Below are 10,822 nucleotides of genomic sequence, written 5' to 3' on the forward strand. Positions count from 1 at the left end.
AGGCCATGGGTGAAGATGGCCTGGTATTTTTCCAGCCTCCTTGCCACCAGTAAGTCCTTCGAGCACTCTGTTAAAATCAACAGAGCCCCTTTCAACACCTCATATCGCCACCTACAGCTACGAAACACGTGTAGGCTTGCAGCGCAGAAGTGCAGAACTTTTTGATCAAATTGAAGCGCAATATCAAAAGCACCTGGCACAACTGTTTTTATATAAAGTGATATTGTTGACTATTGAGGGATTAAAATAATCAATAATTTCAATTCTACAACTTAATATTGTGGGTTTTCTAAAGTGCACTACTATTGGAAATGTATTATACAGAAATAGTATGATGGCATTTCAAAATTCTGATTACGTTTACTTTTGAGGGCAGCATGGTATATTATTGGTTAGCTAAACTGCCTAGAATCTTGGCTATTCATTTTTTGTGAGAAAAAGTTGTTTTTTCATCTTGCCATGCATTTCCATGCAGGAGGAGGCAGACGGCAATGTAGGAGGTGTGAAAACCAGCTGGATCGATGGATCTGACGCTGATTGCCGCAGACGAACAAAGACAGTCACCGACTGTGATGCCTGAGTCTCAGATTAGTCAGGATTCTGGCTATTTTTCTCTTTTGGACCAATCGGAACCCCCGCTACCCTACCTACCTGGGGGGCTTATCTCACATGTTTCTGAGATTTGCACTGAACCCATTCACATACCAGATACAAGAAACCTATTCAGGATGGAGTCACCAACTCTGGAGAGTTCCAGCGCCTCTGGCCTCAGTTCCAAGCGCCGTCAGACCGACTATCAGACGTCGTTGTCAGACAGCTCGGACAATGACTCAGCCACAGGCTTCATGTCGGACTTGTACATCTTTGAAAATGAGACTCGGGACTTTGTCCTGAGTGCAGCTGCGCCGCAGAACAGACTATTTGATAATAATCATGACGCCTCTCCCATTGCGTGCTGTGATTCAGCCAAGAGCGGGACACATAGTCCCACCACGAATAAAGACTGGCTGACGGCAGAGTCTGAGTCAGGGCTAAAGCCACCTGCTGAGGTCACCCGGATCACTCCTCGAACACCAAGGAGCGTCAGTCCTATTGAGTTGTGGGTGGATGCCTGCCAGTATCTGGATAAGAAGGATGTTTTGCCTACTTCCGCTTCCAGTGACTTATCTTTGGAAGATATTTGGGGTTCGGATTACAGCAGTGACGGGATTGGGTGGGGCAGAGATGACATCAAGGGTTGGAGGCCGCCAGTGGAGAGGTGGTCCTCAGTGGAGAGCTGGGCCAGCGCACTCTCTGACTGGAACGTCATCGGCACACCAAGGCAGGAGCTCACGACCGCTTTCTCAGAGATAGGAGCCGAGATAGACGCCCTGACTGAAGCGCTAGCCGACATTAAGCCCAATAACGACACGAACGGAAGGATGGGAGTCCAGGATCAGCCAATGGGAGAAACCATCCAAGAGCAATCCATCCAGGAATGCTTCACTTTCCAACCAGAAATTAGAGATGATGTCCAATCTCTTGAAAATTCAACAACTGACAATCAATTTGAACCAAAGGAACCTGCCGTAAACAACTTTGCACATGAGAACCAATCGCTGGTTCCACTTGGATGTGACTTGGACAGCCTCATCCCTGCATGGACTCCCATTGAAGAAGTGGACCATCCTCAATTTGTCCAGTTTTCAGGGACAGAAGACAAGATCGTACTGAAGATAGTGGAGGACGCAGATGAGACTGAACAACCTGCTGAACAGGTAGGACGATTTAAGATCAATTTTGAATTCAATCACCAGCCAAGAAATTAAGTACACTTCATCTTCATTATCCAATGCAACACGCCCGATTGTTTAAATTGTTTAGCAATATAATCATAATCCTGCACACACCAACGTGTAATGAATGGGAAGTAATCACGTTGCAGACAAAATTAGACGCACAGATGAACACAAAGTGCGGTACGGTGGCATTTAACCGGCAGTCATAAGGGCAAACGTTCTCATCTCACCGTGGTCACGGAGGTGAACACAATGTAAAATAGCTTTCCAAATATTTTCACCCTCCCTTGCCAAGATCGAGAGCCAAGATTTGGCAGGATGCCTCGTTTTGGCTTATGCTGTGCGGGAGTAACAGGTGAAAGAAAATGAGGGAAGGGCATGAGAAGAGCCTAATAATAGCCCAGGACAAGCATGATAATAGCATGCATTTCTGGTGTGTGAGGAAGGTGGAGTTGAGCACAGCTGTCGATTTTAACACAACTCCCCTTTTCCCAAACAACCGTCACATGCCCCTCTGAAAAGGCGAGGACCAAGAAGGGGTCCCGCATTGGTTGTCGGTCAGTGAGCCGTAGACTAGTCACTTGTGTGCAGCACACATGGCCGACGGGCTTGGATTTAAACGCACGGTCTTGTGTGTAAGTCGGTATCTTTGTGGATCAACGGGAAGGTACGTGACCATTTTTCATTAGGTTTGAGAAAAATATCAAATCTGTCCTTAGATCTTCAGTCTCAGTTTGGAACTGTCATAAGTTGTACAATGCATCATTGGGAAAACAGTTGTCCATAATTGAGCCGTTGGGGTGGGAGATTAAACAGGCGACAGAAGAATTCAACACACGAGGTGAGGGATCACCATATTGCTCTCAGCTAATCATGCAATTTACTTTGTTATTTCCAGTTGTCAGGAGATGAGTGGTTTAAGGTGACAGAGGATCACAGCGTCTCCCAGCCCGACCCTCCACCCAATCAGTGCAAAGATCCGATCACCGGTTCAACAGATATTGTCTGTAATGGACTCGGAGCTTCTGAGGAAGACGCAATGAACCCGCATGTGCCAGTGTTTAATGGTGGTGGGCATGTGGCACCTGACACTCTGACAGACCCCGGAGGAGCAAGCCAGGATGGGTGTCCCAACTTTATTGTGCCCGTTGCTCCACTTGAGGTCAGGTCTGCCCTGGAGTATCGCAGGAGTAGTTTTGAAGGAGATCAATTGAGGACTTTCAATAATGCCCATGTTCGAACGTGGACGCTTTGGCCGCTGTGCCACGAGGCGGCGACAGACGAGGAGGTTCACGGACTCTATAAAGAACTTTCCAACTTGACAGTTATCCCGGAGAAGAACCACACCGTTCTCGATGAGTCGCATGTTTCCAACACAGCAAAAGTAAGCAACCAAGACGCTGCGGCTAAATCAAAACCAAATCATGGGGCATCAGGAAAGACGGCCCATAAGAGCGAGGGCAAACACCGCTGCAAGAAGGACAAATCCACCGTCCATCATCAGAGCACTACTACTACCAAGAAAGAGGAGAACTCAGCTCACCTCACAACCGGCAGACCAAAAGAAACCCTTGAAAATTCAAGTTGTCAGCATGTCGAAGAGAAGACGTTGGTTGCCGACAGTGCCAAGTCGCACAGCAAGAAGAAAAAGAAACACCACCACAACGCGAGTGGGGCAAAGACTGCAGCAGAGCCTCCGGTCGAGACGGAGCTTCACGCAAAAGCGAAGAGTGCTAAAGGACGGATCGAAATGTTCGAGGCCAAGATGAGAACCGAACACGGCAAATCACACAAGGCCGCAAGGGATAATAAGCACCTAGAAGTATCGAAACCCTCACGGGGAGAACACATTCACCAAAACGCAGAACACAAAAACACCCGCGAACCGACTAATGACGATCTCTTTAAAAAGCGTCGCCTGTCCAAGGATAAATTTGCAAAGCTTTTGGACTCAAAGCCAAGCGTTTCTGTTCCGGTGAAGGTGGCTGAGAGACAGAAGATGGATGTCAAAGCGCCAAGCAAGAAGGCATCCGGCGAGGTGGTCAAACAAACCATAAGTACACACAAGGAAGGTAAGACTTGAATACATTTCAATTTACACCATAAAATTATCACAAAATGATCAATGGAACAAACATTTCATATATTACGTTAAATATGCTCCTAAAAAACTGCTGTGGGATACTTAAGAAAATGCATGTCTAAGGTTTGAAACCATAATGTGCTTCTCTGATCAGCATAAATGGTTCAATAGTCATTCACTGCTAGATAACTTAAATAAATGATCTCCCCTAGTTTGAAATTCAAGGGTTTGTTCAAGTCACATTTTGTGCCAAAACAGCTAGCAATAATTTCAATCTGGCTGTAAACATACATGTAAAATATAATTAAAGGGTTTGTTGTTGCAATTAGGCTGCAGCAGTAACCAAAAGCGTCCAATATACAGGGGGTCCTCGGTTTACGACATCGATCCGTTCCTACGCAGCGACGTAAACTGAATTTCGGTGTAAGTTGGAACAGTAATAAAATGAGACAGTTCAGTAGTAAAAAAAAGAGAAAACAATTCCTTACCTTTATTCCTGTGGTTGGCTTGAACACTGGAAGTGGTGTTGCAAGAGAGAGACGACGCAACAGTCAAAAATTGTGTCTTCTTCGGTCCACAGTTTCTCTCACGGTGTATTCTTCCGCTGCGCGCAGCAACTAGTTCCCGCACGCGTAACAAATCTTACCTTTATGACGCTTACGCTTACCGCTTAGGTTGAAAAAACGCTTTAAATATACGAGACGTGTGTCGTAAACTCGAAAGAGCGTAACTCGACCGTCGTAAACCGAGGACCCCCTGTCCTGTAAATGTTGAAAGATGGTGTGGGACGAATGTTGTCATTCAGGCTAAATAATAATAGTGTAATTTTCTGGTGGAATTCCTAACCAAAAACTAATTACAAAACTCATTAATCCATTGTTTTCTGCCTGAGCGGATTGCACAAGAAATTGTAACAGAAAGTAAAATATACTTTTTAGTGGCTCAGATTGTGCTTAACAACAACAGAAATGTTTGATGTGGGACCATTAAAAAAATAAATGAAATTCTGACTTACAGAGCCGAAGGTGACACAACCTATCCAGCCGGCGTCCGTGAGCGCCGAACCACAAAGTCTGAGTCTGTGGTGTCAGTTTGGTGCCATCTCGGGCGAGCACACCATCACTTGGAAGCGAGAAGGTGCTGTCCTTGCGGAGGTCAAGCGAAGGTAGTTCAACTTGTTCACCTCTGCCAAGGAAGATCAATTGTTAAGTTAATATTCGGGTGTGATTTTTCCAGAATATTACACTTACGATGTTTATTTATTGGCTGCAGAAAAGATCACCTGATCAAATCAAATGTTGAGTTTATGTGACCACTAAGACAGAAATATATTTTTCTGTTGAACATTTTTACAAAGGTAGAAAAAAAAGCACAGAAGTAATGTTCCATGCCTAAACGGGCTGCAGAATAATTTCAAAATTGAAAACGACAATATGTCTGCTGCTTAAATGGGCTGCATAAGATAACACAGATAATGTTAAATAATGAGTAAAGTTTACCATCACTAATCCCAATGCAGAAGTCAACCTGAAGGGCACTGGAATTGGCGCAGTCCTTGAAATTCTCTTCTTGTGATGTCATATTTGTCTCTGAAGTGCAGGGGACGAGAGTCGTGCATCCTTGACCATCCCCAAGGCCTCCCACAAAGACCTGGGCAAGTACCAGTGCTGTCTTAGCAGTTCGCAAGGCTCCGTCACACTCGACTACGTGCTCACTTATGAAGGTTAGGACTCGCAAGACCTTGTGGCAGTGATTCCAAACCACTGGGCTGGGAAATTATTCAAATGAATCTTAATTGCTCCTATAAATATAGTTATGAAAAATGAGGTATCATTGTTCATTTACAGTTAAATACTCTTCCACTAGGTGGCAGCAAGTAGATTCAAACTGTTTGTACAACAATTACCATTTATACAACAGAAGAAGTCCTGGCAGGCAACGGTTATTTATGAGCATATTTTGTGAGTCGATTGACATGAGATCATCATTTCTGTATAGAGTGGTACCTTTAAAATATGAGTTTAATTTCACAAAGTAAATGCTGTTTTGGTTTGGAAACACTGCCCAATGAGGTACATCTGTAAAAACATTTGTTCAACTAGAACTTTCAATTGACAGTCACTTCTTCACAGTGCTCCGCGAGATTGTCATCCCGCCGCTGCCAAACATCACACGTGAGTTGTCATCGACTGTTTGAAAATCGACTATACTCCTCCTTTCTTACCATTCTTCTCTTCTCCAGCCGTCGCCGTTGATGTGGGCTCAGAGGTGGAGGACGTCCAGTGTTCCCAGCTGCTCTTCAAAGACCACTTCCTTTCTGAGCAGTACTTCAGCGAGAACCAGTCCCTCAGCATCGTCACAGAGAAAGCCCACTTTGGGGAGGGCATGCACCGGCGGGCGTTTCGCACCAGGCTGCGCAGCGGTGGGGTGCCCCTCCTGCTGGCCGGACCCTCGTGCGTGCTGAAGGTGCACAACTCCATCAGCTACGGGACCAAGAACAATGACGAGCTGGTTCAAAGGAATTACACTTTGGCTGTTGAAGTAAGCAGCACACTGATCATTTCAAATTAAATGTAGTCATGAAATAGTTTATCAAATTAATAAACACATATAAATCAAATTAAATATTTTTATTATCGTTCTGATTCATATTTTCAAAGCACTTAGCAGGGTTTTGAAGCACAAAAATGCGTATTTGGGTTTTCTTTTTACAGTGAGTTTTTTGCATTTGTCTAAAATTTGACTTCTTTGTTAAATATAAATTTGAATATTAATTGTTATTACATTAATCAAGATTGTCTGGCATATCCAGTACAGTACTTCATTTTGTTACATGCGTTGGCCTTCGTTTTAAGTGTGATACATACAGAACATTTTCAGCAGCCACTTATGTTACAAATAGCTGTCACTGTAGTCGATGCTTCTGCAATATATAAATCATGTCACATGCCACATTAAAGTCCAAAATGTGATATGATGCTTGGCTTCGCAATCATTCTATTATTAGCATGTGCTAATGTGTCATGCAGGAGTGTCACGTTCAGAACACAGCCCGAGAGTACATCAAAGAGTACACCGACATCGCCCAGTCCATTGAGGCCTTCGGAGAAGTCCCGGAGTGAGTAACAACCCATCAATTTCCGACTAAAACCGGCCCACGCCACCATGGGTTGATCATTTTTACATCTACTATTAATGTATCGCAACAGTGTTACATTATGAATGGAAGTGGAGATGATTTACACATTCCAAATGACAAAACATGAAGTCAGATACTTCTTACACCTAGTACCACTTTGAAAAATTATTGGCTCTCCTATTACCACCATGTTAAAATGGAGTGGCGTAGTAGGACTGCTCATTCAAAATGAGGTAGAAGTTTTATTTCCAAAAAAGTCTATTCTATGTTTAATATTATTGCAAGTCAATGCAACATTGTGTGTAGTTCAACATTAACTTAACACTTAAAATAGGGACAAAAAATACTGTAATGATTCAGTTCAAATGTATAGCACATAAGTGACTGTACATAAACACTGTGCCACTCCCATTTTGGTTGTATTTTTACAGATTAAATGCAAATGTATTGTACTCAAATGTTCAATACATCATTGTCAAAGTGTGGTAACACTAGTGTAGGGATGGGCAACGAGGGTGGTTACACTTTCTAACCACATTTATGACAAAAATGCCATTTGTAATACGGACTTTTTTTTCCCATAGGCATACAACTGCTAAATTACAAAAATAACCATATACTGTCCCGCACTGAATGGCGTACTGTATTCCCATCCAAACATGAACAGCAAACCAACATTAACCGAAAGACCTCATTTTACACATATTTGTCACAAAACCTACTTATTCGAATATTTTCACATGATACAACCAAGCGTTTTTCTCGTATGTATTTCACATTCCCTAATTAAGTCTGGCTCACTCACCTGCGTGAAAAGTGAAAAGTTAGTGGGAATCCGCTCGTCCAATTAAGCAACCATACGCGTTTATAACACTATTAAACCCTGAATATATTTATTTTTCTGGAGGACTCGAATTTACTTAATCCTCATAGACTTTAAACGAACAGTCAACGCTTTGGAGAAACATAATTCTACCGTTGTTTGTGTATTTTGAGATCGATGTTGTCGAATGGAGAGTTCGCGGCACATTCTTCTTCGCACTTGTAGTTACGGACTTAGAGGCGCAGGTGAGCAATTACTGCCGTCTTGTGGTCAAAATTGGTATTACATGTTTTAATGGCTCAGCATCATTTTCCATCCATCCAACCATTTTCTGAACCTCTTCTCCTCACGAGGGTCGCGGGAAGCTCCATTTTCATTTTCTAAATAAATCGGGGGCCACTTAAATTGTAGGCCGCAGTGCATTATCCGTTTATGCCTTTGGGGTGGCAAGTAAACACTAAATCTAAATTTTATTAATTTTTATTAATATAATTTTTTATTCTCTGCACACAGGATCATTCCCATCTACCTGGTTCACCGGCCGTCCAGCGACATCCCCTACGCCACGCTTGAGGAGGAGCTGATAGGCGACTTCGTCAAGTATTCGGTGAAGGACGGAAAAGAGATCAACCTGTTGAGGCGGGACTCGGAAGCTGGACGCAAGTGTTGCACCTTCCAGCATTGGGTTTACCAACGGACAGATGGAAACCTGCTTGTTACTGATATGCAAGGTGGGCTAAAAGTACATCACGTGGGTAAAAGCATTTGAGAAAATAGTCCACTAATAGTAAATCCCCAAATAACGTTATGTTTTGTAGGGGTCGGAATGAAACTCACTGATGTTGGAATAGCCACCTGCAAGAAAGGGTAAGAAAAAAATCTAAAAGACTTTTTAAAAATCTGAGGGATATTAACAGGCAATTTCTTGACTTGATTTGCAGCTACAAGGGCTTCAAGGGAAACTGCGCCACTTCATTCATCGAGCAGTTCAAAGTTCTGCACCAGTGCAACGCGTACTGCGAGATCCTTGGCCTGACCTCACTGCAACCCAAAGCGGCCAAAAAAGCAGCCTGCACTCCCAGAAGCAAAGCGCAGCCTTCAACAGGATCCAAAAAGAAAATATTTGGGCCCACCTTGAAGGCCAAGTCTTAACACCAGGAAACGCTTGGACTTGATTTGGGGTCTTGAACTTGTCTTACACTGACTTTTCTTTTTTACTTTTGTGATGTTTCCAAGCGTGTGTGTTCATTAAATTAATGAACTAGTTAATTAATTTATTGGTGGAAACACTGTTGAATGTGAAATAGAGAGCAGAGGACATATTGTATGTTGTTATTTATGGATTCAGTGTGAATGCTTTTAGTTGTTGAATTTTTATTTTTATCCATGGGCTACTTTTAGAACTGGATCGAAGGCTACTCACGTGGACCTCATCAGGGGGCTACCTGCTGCCCATGGGCAGCTTGTTCTAATTCGTAAAAATCCAATAAACATGGAATAAAATGTGCTTTTATTGATTGTTGAAAACGTGAGATATGCAGTCATGACAGGAAATGGACAATCCTGATTTACCAGTTTTAACATTTTGTGTTATATGTTGAGTCGTGAAACTTTTTCTTTGAAGGACATCTCAATAATGACCTTAAAATGGTCACTTTGAACCAAAATGCCTGACGCCAAAATAAATGATGTCACAAAATCTTGGGTGTATTTTATTTTTTAGTGTATGTATTCACACCACAAAATTCCACGAGGGGGTCCCAATTGTCTGCTTTCATTGTAAAAATTTCAATCAACAACTTTGAGAAAATTATCTAGATTATATAAAATGTTTCATTTTTAATTCTATTTAAAATTAATTGATTAATCAAGGCTTTTCAAGATTTTTGATGGTAGCCATTTTGAGAAAATCAGGGGCGGTCCAATTCGTGTTTTTTCCACCCTGTAGCTATTTAGTGTGATGATGGCGTTTGATTGACAGGACACAAACACCATTGTCACACTCCACAGCTCTCGAGGACGAATGATGGTTGGCAGTTGGATGAATTCTTGGATCGGTCATAAAAATCTGCCATCAGGCAACTAGGAAAAAAAGATACAGAAAACGGTTACCATTTTGCAGCAGGGCCAAGCCATGACATCTGTGGAATTCCCAAACCATGTTCCTGTGGATCAAATTTCGTGCTCACCTTTATTTGGAGTGGATGGCGGTCGTTTCCTAACTCCTGTTCCAGCCGTGTCCAACAGTCTTCATATACCTTCCGGGAGCTTTCCAAAACGGTAAAAGTCCAGAAGTTGACGGGGCAGGCGGGTAGCCGAGGGAGGTCCAAGCCCGGTGCAAGTCTTTATGTAGACAAACAGCTGGTTGCCCATTAGTGATAAGCGACAGGGCAAGTATTGATCGACCCTGACCGGAGCCAAGAGAGGGTGAGCTGAGGTGGGACCAAAGAATAAATAAAAGGGCTGCTGAGGCAACAGGGGTCTTTTACACCGCAGGTCACTCTGCCCAATTTCTGTTTTAGAAAATATATTTTCAGATGATCTATATATGCAGTTTGTACATTTGCATTTAAAAACAAAAACAACACACCACTGTTCAAATACAAGTTTTTTGTTATGTCAAAAAGAAAAGAAAAATATCATTTCAAATGTTTTCCCATCACTAATGCGAGTGACAACAACTCAATTGGAAATTAATCTTTTCAAGAGAGCAAATAAAATTGAAAACAAGATTAAAAAAGAAAGATGCGGTTGCACAACTGAGGTTGTGGCTCTGTTCAGATTTAACCAATCACGTTCAATCTCATGATAAATGCGTTTGGTTTCCGGTCACCTGCAACAATTTAAAGTGCCTCAAAATAAATAAAGTTCAAATGATCTAGTAGGTTTTTTCTACATGATTTGTACAAAACCCCTAAAATTGGGTTATTTTTGGACAAGTCAGGCCAAAATATTGGGTTGTTGGTTGGTTGCTATTTTTAGGGTTGTTTATTCATTTG

The 10,822-nt window shown here is 42.5% G+C and overlaps 1 protein-coding gene and 1 long non-coding RNA gene across 2 annotated transcripts in view; one reads left to right on the plus strand and one right to left on the minus strand.

The window, feature by feature from the left end:
• The window catches only part of LOC148389831 (uncharacterized), a 76,651-nt gene extending 66,391 nt beyond the window's left edge, over positions 1-10,260 (minus strand). Inside the window, exons 1-5 of the long non-coding RNA XR_015861712.1 lie at positions 10,013-10,260; positions 7,806-9,905; positions 6,086-6,344; positions 5,361-5,511; positions 4,877-5,046 (exon numbers count right to left, since the gene is read on the minus strand). This is a non-coding gene — a long non-coding RNA (uncharacterized LOC148389831). The remainder of the gene's footprint in view (positions 1-4,876; positions 5,047-5,360; positions 5,512-6,085; positions 6,345-7,805; positions 9,906-10,012) is intronic.
• On the plus strand, positions 493-9,522 carry alpk2 (alpha kinase 2). Its single transcript, XM_088392043.1, has 10 exons — positions 493-1,757; positions 2,677-3,850; positions 4,879-5,026; positions 5,457-5,584; positions 5,994-6,035; positions 6,104-6,402; positions 6,891-6,979; positions 8,337-8,554; positions 8,642-8,690; positions 8,765-9,522. Exons 1-10 carry the CDS (start codon positions 522-524, stop codon positions 8,973-8,975), a joined length of 3,594 nt encoding a protein of 1,197 aa, XP_088248169.1. The 5' UTR covers positions 493-521; the 3' UTR covers positions 8,976-9,522.
• Positions 10,261-10,822: the final 562 nt, after the last annotated feature.

The sequence above is a fragment of the Syngnathus floridae genome, chromosome 12 (genome assembly GCF_059516105.1).
Source record: "Syngnathus floridae isolate MCC-2025c chromosome 12, RoL_Sflo_1.0, whole genome shotgun sequence".
Classification (NCBI taxonomy): Eukaryota; Metazoa; Chordata; class Actinopteri; order Syngnathiformes; family Syngnathidae; genus Syngnathus; species Syngnathus floridae.